The sequence below is a fragment of the Cydia strobilella genome, chromosome 15 (genome assembly GCF_947568885.1).
Source record: "Cydia strobilella chromosome 15, ilCydStro3.1, whole genome shotgun sequence".
NCBI classification, from domain to species: domain Eukaryota; kingdom Metazoa; phylum Arthropoda; class Insecta; order Lepidoptera; family Tortricidae; genus Cydia; species Cydia strobilella.
Genome location: NC_086055.1, coordinates 15905601 through 15924822, shown reverse-complemented (window position 1 = coordinate 15924822; position 19222 = coordinate 15905601). Strand labels below are relative to the sequence as shown.

At 37.4% G+C, this 19222-nt stretch overlaps 1 protein-coding gene across 1 annotated transcript in view; it reads left to right on the top strand.

The window, feature by feature from the left end:
• Positions 1-19222, top strand: part of LOC134747665 (disheveled-associated activator of morphogenesis 1) — a 108397-nt gene that overhangs the window by 14730 nt on the left and 74445 nt on the right. Inside the window, exon 3 of the mRNA XM_063682273.1 lies at positions 18150-18302. Within this exon, the coding sequence (XP_063538343.1) occupies positions 18150-18302 (153 nt within the window). The remainder of the gene's footprint in view (positions 1-18149; positions 18303-19222) is intronic.

Sequence of the window (19222 nt, the reverse complement as noted above, 5' to 3'; positions counted from 1 at the left end):
TTATTAACGGCCTTCGGTTCTGTCTATGAAAATTTGAAAATTATCTTCTTTCTCCCATTAGTAATTTTAGTATCCCTCTTATTCGCATGGTAGACAATGGCGAGGAATGATTCACGGTTAGTTTCACTCGACATATCGAGCGGGATAATTATGAACAGTGATTACGTTTTATATTGTTTTCGAGCTCCCGATATTTCGACGCAGTTACATGCATCTTGTTCACGGGTTACTGAAGATAGCGGGTGGGTAAAACGTAGGTAATCACGGTTCATATTCCGGTCGATGTAAGTCTCTAATGCCAATGTAATAAAAATGGATAAATAAAAATTGTGACAAAATCTTGACCATAAGTTGCCTTAGTTGATGTTCCTGTCAAATATTGAATTTTTTGGCAAGGTTGTGCACAAATAAATAAACCTTTTTGTCCAACACATGTTCACAATTCAAATGATTAGCAACTTTAGATTTCATCTGCATTGTTCTGGTTTGCGTAGTGGTGTCGTTTTTGCTGCCTGCAGATATCGCTTCGCTGAATGCAGACCGACTGCTGTTCCATACGTCTACTAAGTTCACTTTTACTGTTCTATCTCCTACTTTTACTTCAGTCATTATTAAACCTTTCGATTAAGACACAAAATGTGTTTGGTACTGCAAGTATAGACTGGTACTTGCTTTTTTGTTCTTGATATTCTTTGTTTCTTAATTCCTGATATTTTTGTTGCAATAATATTAAAAACATTTTCCTTACATGCTGCATAATATAAGAAGTTATCGCTCCTGCATAAAAGAGTCTTTGAATGAGCTTTTTCTTTAACGTAATCCATACTAATATTATAAATACGAAAGTCTGTCTGTCTGTCTGTCTGTGTGTTCCCTCTTCACGCTTAAACCGCTGAAACGATTTAGTTTAAATTTGGCGTAGAGATAGTTTGAGTCCCGAGGAAGGACATAGGATAGTTTTTATCCCGAAACTCATCCCTGAAGAAAGTAAAAAGCGAGGTGGAATTGAGATAATTAACGAAGTGCCTGCTAATTTGTGTGCATAATATGCTCAAATTTAGATTGCTATGAGATTTTCTCCAGACGCTATTCTTACTTTAGCTGCGGTTACTAAGTCCACGCAGACGAAGTCGCGGGCAAAAGCTAGTATATTATAAAATTGTACTGTATCTACTGTTTATTTGTATTCAACATTTAGATAAATGGATTGCGATATTATAATTTATAATGTCTTTTCCATTGTAAGTTCACAAATGGAATTATTAACACAAGCTAACAATGCCTCCAGATTTTTACGTGAATAACCTTAGAATAACTTGGCAGCAGTCCGATCTATATTTACATTATGCGGAATGCGTTCAAAGCTTCCATAATGGAATATTAAAAAGATATTTGTATGTAGATTTGTTTGCGATATGGCGATCTTCTTTAAACTGACTTTTTGTTATTATCCAGTCTTTTTAATTCAAATTCCATACCATTCTGTTCAGTATCGTATCATATTTTGTAGATACAAAAACAGTTTCATAAAATCTAATAACATGGCTGAACTAAACATCATCAGCAACTTTAAAGGCTAAATCACCACTGAAAACCAGCGCCGTGGATTACCGCGGCATTATGCTGAGTGGGGTCCTATTTTAGCGTCCAATGTTTTTCGTCTGTATGTTTCCTTTTTTTCATATATGTAATCTGTTGTGGCGTTAAATAAATGTATTTTCTTTCTTTCTTTCTTTCTTTCTTTCTTTCTTTCTTTCTTTCTTTCTTTCTTTCTTTCTTTCTTTCTTTCTTTCTTTCTTTCTTAAATCGAAATAGACACCCTACTCTTGTCATTGTGCTGCGTATTTTTTAAAACCCACTTGCTAGTTCTCTGAAGCGATTACACCTAAAAAACTCATCAATTATTAGTATCTTAATCTCTTTTTGCACAATTTCGCAGCAAACAAATATTTTCTCAGCCATCACTCACGCTGTTTGCGATTACGTGCGCAAAACATCTCATTACACGTGATATAATGCATTCCTCGGCCCGAACGGTATGTCGCCTAATTCGAATTGTATCGCTTTATATACATAAGACAAGAAATTTATCGTTTGTCCACTGGACGCGGTGACAGGTATTTACGTGAGGAGAAAACGTAATAAAAGTTACGCAGATTGTAAGTTTGATTATAAGTTTTCCTGTATCAAAGCCTGCAACAATTATCTTATACTGTAAATGCGTGCGTCGACAACAGAAGTAAATATATTGCAAAGGATAATATGAGCGTGCTGGATAAAATCTTACTTTTTAACAAATTAAAGAGATATACGGATATTACAGAGCGCCTACACTGCTACCGCTCGCACAAAAGAAACAATGGCTTTTGTTTAACAGATTACCGTCTTAGGCGAAAAAATCATTTGTGAAGATGCAGTCTATAAGTAGTTATTTAAATAGGGTTGTCTTGCGTGCAGATGTAGGCATATGTAAAAAACCGGCTAAGTGCGAGTCGGACTCATCATCCAAATACAAGAACACTCAGAAATACATCATCTGTGAAAATTTCAGCTGTCTAGCTATGACGGTTCATGACATACAGCCTGGTGACAGATAGACGAACGGACGGATAGTGGAGTCTTAGTAATAGGGTCCCGTTTTTACCCTTTGGGTACGGAACCCTAAAAAGCGTAATATACAATCGTTGAGATGGGTAAAGACGCCCAACGGGTAAAAACGGGACCCTATTACTAAGACTCCGCTGTCCGTCTGTCTGTCTGTCTGTCCGTCTGTCTGTCACCAGGCTGTATCTCATGAACCGTGAAAGCTAGACAGTTGAAATTTTCACAGATGATGTATTTCTGTTGCCGCTATAACAACAAATACTAAAAAGTACGAAACCCTCGGTGGGCGAGTCCTATTCGCACTTGTCCGGTTTTAAATTCCCTAATATACGTACTATGTGGGTGGGGTGCAGGCGGATAAAGGAAATTATACCGAGTCATTTAATGTACAGTCGCCATCAGATATATCGGAGCGGCCGAGGTGTTCACAATATCAGAACACGCACTCTAACGCCTTGACAATAGAGGCGTGGTCAGATATTTGTGTGCGCCTTGACCGCTCCGATATATCTGATGGCGACTGTACCGGAAAACCCAATCTTAAGATCAACCGAGCGCGTGTGATCCGATAATTGATAAAATTCCAATCGATATTAATTAAAGCTTAGCCACGGTTTTTATTACTAGTGTGTTGCGTGACGTTATTGTTGTTAGTGTAAATAAATTAACTAACCATATCTAATTACATGTGTTCGTGCAACATTCTTATGTCCTGTCAAGTGGGAAGGCCAATAATGCAGCGGAAAAAATGTGCCATTTTCAACCAAAAGGATACTTATTGTCGCTTGTCAGTAATGCGCTATTTCCATATAGCTTCAATTACAAACCTTAGCGACAACCGACAATGTGGTACCTTTTGGTTGAAAACGTTAACGAAAGTGAGATTTATTGGGAGCTGTTAATAATAATGATAGGGTTAATATTTTATAATTTTAATTTTGAATTTTTATCAACGTTATTTTATATTTTTCATTTTTTATTTTTCTTTTTGTAATTTTTGTAATGTGTTAAAATATGGTAACTATTTATTAATCTGTGATATGGGTTTGTAAGACCTGAAATATTTTTTTTTTTTTTTATATATTTTTTATTTATTTATTTATTATAATAAATACAGACTGAAAGTATGTCAGTCATTCATTTGTAGACAGTAAATTAAATAGAGTTACGATATTTTTTGTATTCTTGAAGTTTTTATTTACTTCCTAAATGCATGCGAATCACAAACATTAGGAAGTTAATAAAAACCGCGCTTTTAATAGTTTATAGGCAGTCATGGCACTCGGTTGAAATTTTAATTCCACTACTTTTTAGGGTTCCGTACCCAAAGGGTAAAAACGGGACCCTATTACTAAGACTCCGCTGTCCGTCTGTCCGTCCGTCTGTCTGTCTGTCACCAGGCTGTATCTCATGAACCTTGATAGCTAGACCGGGCAAGTGCGAGTCGGACTCGCGCACGAAGGGTTCCGTACGATGTACGATTACGGAAAAAAACAGCAAAAAGATCACGTTTGTTGTATGGGAGCCCCATTTAAATATTTATATTATTCTGTTTTTAGTATTTGTTGTTATAGCGGCAACAGAAATACATCATCTGTGAAAATTTCAACTGTCTAGCTATCACGGTTCATGAGATACAGCCTGGTGACAGACAGACGGACAGACGGACGGACAGACGGACAGCGGAGTCTTAGTAATAGGGTCCCGTTTTTACCCTTTGGGTACGGAACCCTAAAAACTACATTTCAAAATTTCACTACAATCAGATAAAAGTTTAACTTTATTAAATTTCAGATCCGGTGTGAAGTGGGCAAACAGAGCAAGAGGGCCTTCACAAAAGCCAAGTGACATTTCATTTGTCAGTCTGTCTTGTATAAATGCTTTATTGCCTTTCTCAAAATTCTCACAACCTGTTAAATGCATAATTGGGTTGTTTTCTGAATGCGAAATCAGTTTGATTGTTTGTTTATGATACTTGGCAGGTGTTTTCTTTCAGACAATGGGAATGACGTAATGAATTTAGACTTGGAAAACATTTCTAATGATAGATGTATAACCAAAGACAAATATTCTCTTTGGTATGACAATTTTTTTTTAATACCACGTCGGTGGCAATCAAGCATACGGCCCGCCTGATGATAAGCAGTTACCGTGCCTATGGACGCCTGCAACACCGGAGATATTACACGCGCGTTGCCGACCCTTTAAAAACCTGTACACTCCTTTTTTGAAGAACCCCATACTGTAGCCCCTCGGGAAAACCTCGGCAGGGAGCTCATTTCATAGCCGAAGCGTACGCGGGAGGAAATTCCTCTTAAACTGCACAGTACGCGACCATTTAGGTGCTAGGATGTGAGGATGATCACCCTGCCGATGGCGAGCGGTGCGGTTATAGAAAGCGGCCGTTGGCATCATGTCAAACAATTTATTGTTGTGATATAGATATAGATAGAAGAAGCGGTGGTGGCAGAGTGAATCTGACGTCCGACTTTCAATCGAGAGGCCGCGGGTTCAAATTCTAGTACTAACTAATGAGTCTTTCTGAACTTATGTACGGAATATCATTTGCTAAGAAACTCATAGATGTATGTGCAGTCCACAACCCGCATTGGGCCAGCGTGGAGACTATAGCCCCTGAGGCCTGTGCCTAGCAGTGAGGCGTATATTATATAAGGCTTACTCGATAAAAGTATACATATTTATGTATGAAACATTTGGAGTTATACAGTTACCTGAATGACTTAGTAAAGATTGTTTACTTCCAGTTCAACAGTAGACATTCCCTCCTCATTTCGAAACATGACAGAACATTAATCTACAATAGGAAGTTCAAGTAGCTTAACTCATAAATAGATTGCACAACATGTCAGCCGATACGCAACGATCAGTGCTGTGCTGTGCCAGATCCGGTTCCGATCCCACCGCAGACGTAACCGTGTGCGGTTTTGTTTTATTATTTGCCACTGTGGGAAGTTATCCCCGTTTATACAATACGTGCTCATGTCGACTTTTTTTTGAAATTTGAATGACAGTGACTGTTGTCGATTGTTGGCGGGTTTGTGATGGACGAAATGTCACCTTCCGACGTCACAGGGAGAACAAAAGTTCAAAATTTTTGTTATGATGAGGTTTTTGAAATTTTTTATTGTTATTGCGGACCGGAGCTAACTTACTCGTAATGTTGTTTTCCAGATTTTTCGCTAAGCACAAACATTTTGCATGGTATTTTTGAACCTCGCGATCCTAAAAAAATCCTTGCTTGAGATTTCGTTACAAAATTTTTCTGTTATTCAATATTGTAATTGTTATTGTTAATTATTTAATATAAATTGTATTTTGATATGGGTGTTCGATTGTACGTGTTGCCTGAAATAAAACTTTATTTTATTCAGTACATGTTTGGAAAATTGGTGAGTTTTCCCGATATAGTCGGTCTTAAAGATCAAAAAAGTGTGTGCCCATCTCTACACAACCTATGCACTCGTCATTGTCATGATTCTTGACCTTACTAACATTACCGTAATTTGCAACTGCAGACAATCAGGCTGTAGTCATATGCCGTGGTTCATTACCATTTAAATTTGATCGCCATTACCTCGCCACGCCTTTTGTAAATCACGGACAGAACAGTGCCCCGTGGGCTTAGTACAATCGGCCACAATTGAGTTTTAGAATTCTAGTAGAAGTATATAGGCACCTCTGTGTAAGGTACCGTAAAACCTACCAAACTATGGTCCAAAATTAACTCGAGTGCTCGAGTGAATGTCGGAGGTCAAGTCTAAGGCAAAATACATACTAATATCCATACTTATTATTATAAATGCGAAAGTGTGTCCGTCTGTCTGTTCCCTCTTCACGCTTTAACCGCCGAACCTATTTGACATACATTCATACATACATATAATCACGGCTATTTCCCGGAGGGGTAGTCAGGGACCACGGATTTCCACTTGCTGCGATCCTGACATACCTCTTTCGCTTCCTTCACTTTCATGATATTCCTCATACACGCTCGCCGGTTTAGGGTGCTCTTAACCTGGCCTTTCTTCAGGATTTCCCCGATCTGATCAGAGAAAGTCCGCCGAGGTCTGCCCCTTCCAACTCCCGTTTCTACCTCTCCCTTATACACAATTTCCCCCTTTCTCCCTTATACCTATTTGACAATCGATATGAATAGCGCCAAGACGTTGATCATTTTGTTCCATGCATCATATATTTTTAATTATAACTTCCACGATTGTTACGTAAATCCACTCATGACGTTGAATTTCTCCGAAACATTTTCGTACAATTGCTTACATTGAGCTGACTGTACTAAAGTACACATATTTATTGTTTATTTCGCATTCGCGACAGGGCAGAGTCGATTTTTTATGCACGCGCAGCCGTCGACCCACATTACTTTTACGCACGACATGCGAAAATAACGCATTGTCTCGAGATACATGCGGTTGTAAAAAAACGTTTTATTGTCCAGTAACTGCATTTCGTTTTAGTGCATTTGGAAACGTTACTTGGACATTGTCCCAAACTTTCACGATTTTCACAGGATATTACATAGATAGATATATATTGGCACACCTCAGTAAAAAGATACAAAAGAAAATTACAATTGACACACATATTTAGTTATCATGCGTTCCGCACCAATACATGTACGAAGAAGTACCTATGAGCGAAATATTTACACGATAATCAGTCGATGTCATTCAGTTATCAGTGTATGTTCGAATTGGCCTGATCGTCCCAAAATTTCGTGATTTTCACATGCCGTATCAAAAAAATGCCGTATTGTAAAGAATTACAATGAAATTTAATCTTATTGATACTATAGTAAACCACGCTATACTCATACAGCCAACATGTCTTCGATACATCTTGCTTGACAGCACATCAATAAAATTTAAAATGGTAAAGAAAAGTTCTTGTCCTTTTGACTTTTGAATTCCTATCTTGGTGAAATGAGAATCCATTTGACACCAAACTATTGCAATGCAGTTTAAATATCGAGGTCAATATATAGCGCGGATGACGACATGTTTTTATTCGGCTAGACGAAAAGTATATCTCCGTATATTGCAAATTATAAAGAAACACAGAATTTCACAACGATGTTTCAGCTTTAATATTAAAACTTAATCAAAATTATAATTATTCTGTCATTGCTAACATTAAACTTGCAACCTAATGCAGATGTCAACACGCTGATAAATGTCTACGTTTAATTAAGTTCATGTTTATAACGTATCATTTCGAGCGTATCTTCAATTCGTTTGTCAACTTTAATTTATGGATGCATAAGTTTAATTACATGACTGAAGACACTATTAAAATGCCATTAACCCTTAATTCGGCAACGTCCAAAATACTGGACATAACCTTTGACCCTTTTTTGTATTTTTCTTAAACCAAAATCATTGCCACTATTCAGAGCGCCGAGGAGGTTAGAACTCACTAAGTACATGTTTTCTATCGATTTAATGGTTTTACACTGACTGTTCAATACGTTACAAAATGACTTAGATTTAATTGTCAGTCTGCGTCAATTATGGTAAAGAAGAAACCGCTGCGCAAAAAATCTAGCAGGACTTAGTATTTTATACTTTTTATAATTGTGATTTGTGAGTTCATTTATGTTATTTTTCTTAAACATCAGGTATTTCATGAATATACATAATTGGTTAACGAAAATGAATGGAAACCTTGACACTTATCTTGTCCACTCGAGTGATTCCAAAAAGCAAATTACTTGCGCATATGTTATGTATGCTTAATGATGTTATTAAATTACCATCAATCAGAGCTTTGGCATTTTCGTTTTTCTGAACAAATATGATAACTTGGATTATGTATAGTTATGTAGGTAACCTGTTAATAATTTGTTTAATCAATGTTGGGATAAGAGGAACAGGAACAACGCAGAAAGACAAACTTTTGAATGGAATTTTCATGTTCAATTCGATGCTGAAAAAAGCCAGTACCGATGCCAAAGCATTCCATGTCGCGCTTGCAGGAGTCCCTAAATCTTAACATCGGGCGTCCCAACAGGTCTTTTTGCATGTGCTATCTGATCCAGCACTTGGCGTGGTTTCTGGACCTTTCTGGATCCATACATCATCATCATCATCACTTCCATTTATAAATACTTACATTATTATTCCACATTATAATTGGATTACTTACTCGTAAATTAAGGCGGAACCCAAGTCTATATTGAGACAGATGTCCTTTCGAATTGCTCGCAGATAAGGCTGCAGTTAATTGGTGTTGTCAACCATTCGTTTGTCCTTAACTACCCTGACTGCCGCTTTATTTATTTACCCTTTTGTTAATTAAAAAGTTTCACTTTGGGCTTAATGGAGGGTGACATATTTATTAACGTCAATGTTTAACTACATTTAATTGGTATTAGTACATTTAAAGATCGGAGTGATTCAGTTAAGAGCAGTGAGTAAATAATATACAATATTTGCAATAATTTCGCAGTAAAAAAACTCACAACCTTCTGTTTTTGTAATAAATTGAAATCTTATAAATTCGTTTATATCGGCGAATGTAAAATCATGTACTTACACATGTATATTTAGTTTATATTAGAAAATCCTTTGCGCAACGCATTGTTTTCCTTGTTCACATTCGGGTTTCACCGCATCCTAGCCGGGTAGACATGACACCCTTAGACCTTTAGAGTTGGGCTGGTCTAGGAGACAAAGTTTCGTTCCTGCTAATTGTTATATTTGCATTGCATCATGAAAACGGTAGATAAAAAGTAAAATTTAGTACTTATTAGAAAATGTTCCCAAACTAATGACGCATTGATTTCCTTGTTGACATTCGCTTTCACCGCATCCTAGCCGGGCACCCATGGACGTGACGGCCATGGCGATCGCGGCCCACTGACACGGACGTTTCACGGCCGCAGGAAAGTGCACATTCGATACACTATTGGTGATTCGATAGACTAAACCGTAAAAAAAACCCGGTAGTCTTTGAGTGGAATGAGAATTGAGAAGGGACTTGGGACTAGAGTCGCAAGCTCAAATATCGCACAAGACGGTGTTTTTTTTTTTAAATTTTTCTTTTATGTCAAAAAAATGTACTTGTTTCTAATACTTTATGAAGGACATGTAACTTATTTTTACGCGACCATGACATTCGATTTAAATTTAGTTTATTTGAAATTCTATATAAATCATATGTGATTCATTTCTTGATTATTATTCTTTTATTTTTGACATGTTTCCTGTAAGTTAGTTAATATTTTAGTAATACATATTTTAATTTGTACGTTTGTATATTTTAATTGTTTTTATTTTTATTTTTCAAAGCTTTTATGAGCCATGTTGTTGCTCGAATTAAATTAATACAATACAATATAGCACCTTCAAACATCATAGCCCAGATCGGTACATATCATCCGCTCGATCGGACTTGCAACATTTCGGCAAAATGTCGGCAAAAGTTCAAGCGAACAATGCATCGGTCTGTGTTGAAAGGATTCAATCGTTCCGATGGGTGTGCATGAATTAATTTTAGGAATGTAGATTTGAATGTTTTAAATACTGAGTAATTTAGGAGTAGGGTTGCCATGTGAAGAAGTGCTGCATTTTCATTTGTCCCCGCCCACGTGACCGCCGCCAAACATGAGGCGGGGAAGGTACAGACAAATATTTATTAGAGTCCATCTAAGCTAACTTTACACCGATCCGAACAGAGGAAGCAAAGTGAGGGAGGGAGGGTGATTTGTGCAAGATTTTGTGATCCCGTCCAGTAAACTATGTCCAAATATCATTGGTAATTGGTGTCTATCAATTATTCAATACTGTTTGGGCATAGTTTAGCAAAATAAATCACAAAAGAATCCCGGAACCCCAAAAATTAAGCACTTAGAAAATTAAAATGTGGTTGACAGATTGAAATTGAAATTGAAATCATTTATTGCATATCACATAGCAGGTACAGGTGTTCTTAAATATAAGCTGTTCATGTGACGCCCTGTTAGGGCACGGCAACATAGTTCCACATACGGGAACATACTTATTTAATCTATACATAATATTATTATTTATATATGTACCTAATAATTATATAATTATTTTACATTTAAATCATATCTGCCATGCACAATATTAATTACAATTAAGGCAAGGCAATTAAGGCAACGCACAAGATTTTGGGCGTTGGTTCCATTTCGCCCTATTACGTCTATTTAGTATTTTTTTTAAATAAAAATAGTTTTAATACTAATGTTCCATAATTTTAGTCACTAGTCTTAACTTTACTGTCCGTTCATCAACAGCGACAAGCCCCGGTTTTTTGCCTCGGTTAAGCGTGCGCAGAATTCCTGTGAGCTTGTCACACCGCTTCCTAATGAGTCGCACCCGCTTGCGTAAGCGCACGCGCTGTCACTTTTAATTTACAAACTAGTTATTCACTGTTTATTATTATTTACAAGCCTAGTTTTTAGGGTTCTGTAGCAAAAAGGTAAAACGGGTCATCTTTAGAGCGAGGAATTAGGATCCTACATATAGGTACATACCCGTAGTCAGGCCGCGGGGGCGCGCCCGTGCGCCGTCTTTAGCGGTCACGCACACTACAATAAACATTATGCCTACACATACCCACACAAACAAATATTATCGGTCCGACAGCTGACGGGGGGCTCCGACATGGCTGAATTTATCGGAAACGCCTTTCCGATATCGGATGTCGGAAGGCGCCTATGACAAAAACAGCTGAGTGCTATTGGCATTAAGTCCGCCTTTATTGCGTTATTTCATGCATATATAATAATACAGAGAAACACACATATCATTAAAATCAATATAAATATCTTATTGATTTGGAATGTCCATAAAATTATTATCTAGCTTTAAACCTAGCACTTAAGTTGTTAATATTCTTGTATCACCTAAAGATCATTTAATTAGCGTTTAAACCTTACATCTAATTATTGCTTTAGCTACTGATGCTAGTGTGAAAATTTCTCTTTTAATTAAGTCACTTGGCAATAAAATATCCATGAATATAAATAATGTAACATACAAGAAAAGTAAATTATGACTGTGCCAACTTTTACGTGTTATTCGAGAGTGAATTGCAAAACAGTAGTATTCTTTCGTTTCAACATAAAGAACAGGTTTTGTCTGACCTTAACCTCGAAGGTGATAATACTGACGGTTTCCGCCGTCTTACATGTAAGTATCTAACGCAACGTTTTCACAATATATTCAAGTCCTGGCGTCCTCACATCTCATATCCTGGCGGGCGGCGTCACAATCATGCACAAAGCAGCGTGTGTAGTTGACCTATCCCTCTATGCCAAATGTTACGGCGACCTATTAGTGAGTTTTCAGAAAATAGTGTCTCAATCCAATTAGCGTGAGTTGTTAAAGAAAAGTTAATCACTGTGAGTTTTGTGACGGTAATTAAGCATTAAATTTCAATAAAATCTTAATGTTGGTGTTCACTTCATAAACTATAAGCGATATCACAATGTAAAAAAAGGCAAAAAGTTTAATACCCATAAACATTTCATGCTTAAATTATCGTCACAAAACTGACAGCGATTAACTTTTCTTAACTACTTACGCTAATTGGGTACACTATTATAGATGTAGTTATGTATTTTTAAGTATGTATGTATTAATATTTTTTTGTTTTTTTTTTGTTTTTATGATATGTAGTTATTTTGTTTTGCCTTTGCACCTAATGCATCGTATTGTATTTGTTTATGTTTCTAGGGTTAGCTATCTCTTTAAAGTTTTGCCTTCATGTACATGTTATCTTAGTTTGACTACCATTTCGTTTGTATCTCTCAGTTACTTAAAGGTTAGCTGGAAGAGATCCCTTAAGGGGATAAGTTCGCCTTTGTACACATTTACTGTATCCTCTCTGTATTATGTACTTGTTTTATGCAATAAAGTGTTACTACTACTATTTTCTGAAAACTCCCATTATTGCCATGGTTGTGGCATCCGCTAACCTTATTTGTGGGTGACACAGCAAAATTTGGTACATGAAGTCCTGTTGTGACTTGTGAGGTGAGTAGATTGTCCATCTATGTAATTATACAGGCATTGTAAGTAGGCGGGTTATATACAAGTCTACTATCATACCTGTCAATGTGTTGCACATTTCATATCCTGGCGGGCGGCGTAGGTGTGTAACTGACCTATCCCGCTGTGCCAAACGTTACGCGCCCTATTAGTGCCATGGTTGTGGCATCCGCCAGCCTGATTTATAGGTGACACGGCGGAATTGGGGACATCTCGTTGTGAGGGGGCAGTCTACAGTCTACGTAATAATTTTAGCGGCAACGCGCGTAGGTGGGCCAGTGTGTATTTATTCCAAAATTTAATGTTTCTCCAATTTTAATTGGATGATAACGTTTATGAGATTATACGTATTGCATATTTTATCGATTCATTGATTAAGCATAGCGGTAATAACGCTTTAACTAATTATGGTATTTTCTATAAAAAGGGACCTTATAGTCGATGGGGCTTACGCCATTATAAACGATGCTCCGAAATAAATACAATGCCGCGCGACGCTGTGCGGCGTAAGCGCCATCGACAATAAGGTCCCTTTTCATATAAAATGCCCCAATTATTCGTTTTGATTTTTTTCAGACATGCATGATAGATGTCGTTAACAGCTAATTTGCGGTGGTAAGCGTGTCCGGGTTCCAATACTCCAATATGCCAATTAAAGTAATTATATGTAATAGATATTTTACCTAATATATACTCATGGACAAAGAGGAACGCAAAAAGGTTTAATTACTGGATTACAGCACTAAAAGCAATTTCAAAATTCGTAATTAAACTTTTTTTTTGCGTTCCTCTAAATTTGTCCATGAGTGTACCTATGTATAAATACGCTATAAAATATCTCTTACACTGACCGTACTAACGTTTTATTGGTCCATATCGGTCATAAATTAACAAGCTGTCAAGACAAATGGCCCTACTGACAATAAAAATATGTATATAACTTGCAAAAGCATAAATATCTAACGCCTTTGAGTCAGCGGAAGAAAGTTGATCGACAAAAGTATTGCGCCAGTTATGTTATGTAGATTATTTCACTCTTGCCTTCCAAATACCGTAAGGGCCGATACAGACCGACTGCAATTTGTATGTGAACTGCAAGCGGACTGCACTTCAACTGCAACGTCCGCGTGCAGTTCACATACAAGTTGCAGTCGGGTTTGCATTCCGTCTGTCCTTGGATGAGAAACTGGGACTGCCTTACAATATTCACTTACATGAGAAAAATTACACATTAAAAGTAAGATTAAGCATTAGGTATACTTTGTGTTTTTTCAAAGCTTATACCTAATACTTATTTACACAAAAAATATGTTATTAAATTCATATCGGATAGAAATGCATTACTAATAATTATCACTAAACGCTTAGAACGTATTTTTGTGTTGTATAACTTCCATATTTACATCTCAGTATCTTCTATTACCTCAGTTCTATCTTATTTATTCTTTTATTTGTATTATCTGTTACTAGCTTTTGCCCGCGACTTCGTCTGCGTGGACTTAGTAACCGCAGCTAGAGTAAGAATAGCGCCTGGAAAATTTTTCATAGCAATCTAAATTTGAGCATATTAATGTTTTAATGTTTATTTGGGTACAAACGGTACATGTTTCTTATAACTAGTGTCTTATACATAATTCATAAACCAGCACAGTTGCCACCACTTAATAGCTCATTAAAGAAAAACAAAATACGGGATAACTAAACTTAAAGATTAACAACGAGGGTCGAATTAGGACAGGGGCCAAATTAATGAAGATAAAACTATTTTTATACATTACATTTGCAATTAAGTGTAAAGTTACAGTGTATTTAATTCGATTGTTTATTTAAAACCAGAAGTACTTGACGTTTAAATTTAGACAAGGAGTCATTAAATATATCAATTTTTGAGAAAATATCATTATTAAATCTGCAAGCTCTTATCAGAAAGGAGTTTGATTTGTATTTCTTTTAGTAAAGGGAATACAAAATATGCACACAAATTAGCAGGCACTTCGTTAATTATCTCAATTCCACCCCGCTTTTTACTTTCTTAAGGGATGATTTTCGGGATAAAAACTATCCTATGTCCTTCTCAGGGACTCAACCTATCTCTATGCCAAATTTAATCTAAATCGATTCAGCGGTTTAAGCGTGAAGAGGGAACACACAGACAGACAGACAGACTTTCGCATTTATAATATTAGTATGGATAAATGCTTAAATTTAGTTACCTAACCTACCTACCTATTGATTTAGTATGACATCCGTGAAACCATTACACTTTGGGGAAAAAGCGTTGGTAGGTAGGTAGGTTAGGTTCGTTATTAATGGTGATATTAACAAAACGTGACTTTCATCTCATGACATGACGGAAAGAAAAATAATGAAGGTGTGTATGTAATTAATTGCATCTGCACAGCGATAGAAATAAAATGAAAATGAATCAAGACGAGATCCGTCAGTTTTCTCTCGTAAATTATGAGATCCCACCTTTAACTAGAGACAGCCAGTTTCAAATATTCTATCTTATCTGTCTCCAGACATTTTACCAATTTTTATTACGAGTAGGTTGCACGAAACCATATCTGTACACTTGTACAGTGCACATTTGCGTGCACCACAACGCAAAGACAGTTGTTATCTTATTTACTGATTATTATCTTACGACATTGACACTAGCACCTGTCTCGATCTGTCACTTTCACTCTCTCAAACGTTAAGACAATTTTCCCAAGAATACCGAACATTCTCCTCACGTGTGAAAGTCAAAAACCGACATTGGCAAATTCACCCTGTGCCAAATTGCGGGGAGTAAAAAGCCAGATAGGAAAAAAAAAGGAAGTCATTGACGAACTTTGATAACTCACTGACTCATTCAGACGCCGCGTGCGGGTACCTACATTGCCTTTTTTTATGAAATAGGAGGCAAACGAGCAGACGGATCATCTGATGTTAAGCGATTACCGCCGCCCATGGACACCCGCAACACCAGAGGGGTTGTAAGTGCGTTGCCGGCCTTTAAGATGGGAGTACGCTCTTTTCTTGAAGGTCATATCGGTCCGGAAATGCCGGAAATGCCTAAATTAATATGAATAATACGAATACAATAGATCGATCAAATGCGGCAGTGTAATGAAACACTAAACTCATCGCTTTCTTGCACCGTTTACGAGAGTTTTACGCGGTTATCACACTGATAAAGATCCGCAAGCCGCTCCGGTGTGTGAGTGAGACAGCATCTTACGTTCATAGCGCGGTCTCGCTCTCACACCGAAGCGGCGTACGGAACCGCATCCAATGCGTAGACCGTCTTGAAGCCGTTATGTTGTATGAGATAAGATCGCGTGCGTAACCCGTCCTTGACTACGATCCGCGGCGTGTAATTCAATTGATATGCTCTTGTTTTAGCTCTTGCGTTGAAAAGAAGCGCTAGGTCAATGGCACAGGTTTTTTTTTATCTATTTACGAAAAAAGGCCACCGTCGCTGAGCGATGATGCCGGCCTCATAATAGTTACATAATAGTTACATAATAGTTGGTCTAACAAATCTTGTCAGTAGAAAAAGGCGGCAAATTTAAAATATCGTCCCATAGAAAATTTGAATTTCGCGCCTTTTTCTACCGACAAAATTGGTTTGACCAACTTGATTAATGTCTACAATTTGTGGTATTTTCTATAGAAAGGGACCTTATTGTCGATGGCGCTTACGCCATTATTAACGATGCCGCGCGACGCTGTGCGGCGTTAGCGCCATCGACAATAAGGTCCCTTTTCATAGACAATGCCCCATTTAACAATTTGATTATTAAGTGGTACAATTTACACACAAGATGATACTGTAGTATAATTTGGCACTTAGACTGAGAATTTGGGGTCTGAAAGTGAATGAGTAAATAGTAGGGGATTCATTTCGCTTCTTCAGACATTATGCGCATTGTCAGATATACAGTAAAAAAAACCGGCCAAGTGCGAGTCGGACTCGCGCACGAAGGGTTCCGTACCATTACGCATAAAACTGCAAAAAAATCACGTTTGTTGTATGGGAGCACCCTTAAATATTTATTTTATTCTATTTTTAGTATTCGTTGTTATAGCGGCAACAGAAATACATCATCTGTGAAAATTTCAACTTTCTAGCTATCACATGAGATACAGCCTGGTGACAGACAGACAGACGGACGGACAGACGGATTGCGGAGTCTTTTTTTTTGCTAAAATATTTAAGCTTGTCTCGTCGCTCTTGTCAAATAGTTGTCAAATAACAGTGTTTAAAGTAATCCTGTCAACGGAGGTCAACGGACATTTCACACCGCTTCCAACAAATCATTACTTATCGTCTATCCATCTGATACCACTTTTAAATCTTTTTCGTTAGGTTTATTAACGCTACTTATTTTATTTCATATCAACAAATAACAATTAGTTATTATTAATTAAAGTGCAGTTCTAAAGGCCAAGCACTTTACGAATTAAACTTTTATTTTCTACGCTAAGCACTACCTAATGGATTTGTTGATGGTACGCCTATCAAAAGGCAAGGGCGTTGAACGAAACCATTTTGCGATTGATATCTTTTTTTATTTACCAATTATTGCTATTGAATGTCGTAAGCAAGGCCAATTCATTTGAATCAAAATGATAGATTTTGCTAAATGTTTTAGAAAATGAGTAAACGGATTGTTATGCTTCACGCAGCAAAATACTGGCTTCATCGTACCTATTTCAAATACAAATTACAAAATACATTTTAAATTGTATTTGCGCAAATTGTATTTGAAATATAAAATACAATATACTTTGGTGACAGGTATTTGAAATACAAAATACTAAATACATGTGAGTACGGTATTTGAAATACCAAATACAAAATACTTATTCGAGTAGTAATTGAAATACAAATACAAAATACGTATTTGTATTTCAAATACCTACAAGTACCTAATTAAAATACTGTCCGACCCTGGCTTCACGGAATAGGATACTAAACATCTGGTGGATTTGGAAAAAACTTTTGCGTTTTTATGATACCTATAGATTAGGAGGCGCAAACGAGCTGACGAATCGCCTGATGATAAGCGATTACCGTCGCCCATGAACACCCGCAATACCAGAGGGGTTGATAATGATTCCAAACATGATTCCTAATGGAAGAAGGAAGGATATTATCTTCTCTGTCATTTATTATTTAAAACCGTGTGTACTCCATTTATTGGCTGCACCAATAAACTGTGGTCAAATAACAACATTTAGTTCTACCACTACATAGTTCGCAAGATTCACGACATCCGGAAGATTGCAGGACTTTTCTGGATGAGATTAGCTCAGGACCGGGACAAGTGGCGTACTGGAAGAGAGGCCTATATGCTCAGCAGTGGGCGATAAAGGGCTGATATGATGATGATGATGATGATGATAGTTCGCAAAGCCGATAAATATTTTCAAGTAATTGTGGACAACATATCTAATTATTTATTTATCTAATGTTCAATTTCCTCTTCTTTCCAGGGCCTGCCGTCGTGGTCGCGCGGGCTGGAGGCCGCAGAAGCAGCCCGCGCGCGCCTCGTGCGCTGGGCGTGCGGCGAGGCGCCCGAGGAGCCCCCGCGCAAGAAGATGCCTCACGCGCTGCGCAAGCGGTGGCCGCTGTGCCCGTGTCTGCAGGTTAGTGTAGTAATGGTGCCTATGTATCCAGTCCCTAGCGTAAAGAACTTTGAAGATGCTCGTCGCATTGACGCCCAAATTCATCATCTAGAGATATGCTTACCGGTATCATAATTTCGAGGGCCCTTGCCCGGGAGTACTTCGACCCATCGAAATCTTTTGTGCAATCACCCCCTAAAGATTGCCTAACCTTTTGCCTACTCAACTTTTTCGACCATCTCCATGTGTCAAATGATGGAGCTCAAGGGTAGAGTGCATTGAATTACTTTAGATAACCTGCTCCAAAGTCCTTCATTGTTCGTCTGGCGAGATCGTGACATTCACACAATAGGTGTCATACTGTCTCTTCCTCTTCGTCACACATTCGACAATCGGTGTTGTCAGTGTCCCATCTTGGCTAAGACGCCTTTGACCCCTTAATGGCCCGTAAACACCACTTACTTGCCTTACGTATCACAGTTATAGTTGATCCTGAACTTCAGGCTATCCAGCTATTGAGGCATTCTCCAAACAGACTACGTTTTACGGGCATAATCCTTTCCTGTAGTTTGTACACTGACAGCTTCCAGTGCTTCCTCAGGTTCCTTTTTAAGCAATTCCGCGAAAAATCGGCTACGTTTTTATGTCTTCCGTATTGCTTAAATACTTAAATATCCAATATAAATAATTAATTGTACCTACTTAATTAATATTTTGGAAATGTCAAGTAGTTTCAAATCTTTCGTAAAAACTTGCGTAACTGCTCTAGGAATTACAGAACGGGTTTTAAATCCTTAAATTATCATCAGTCGCCTATTTTAATTTCAAATACCGCAGTTCATTAGTTGTTATCTTAATATTTATAGTTTTGGCCTTTATACCGACATTTTCCGTTCAGACTGTTTCCCAATGACTTTAATTGGTTCTATTCTTTAGACCTT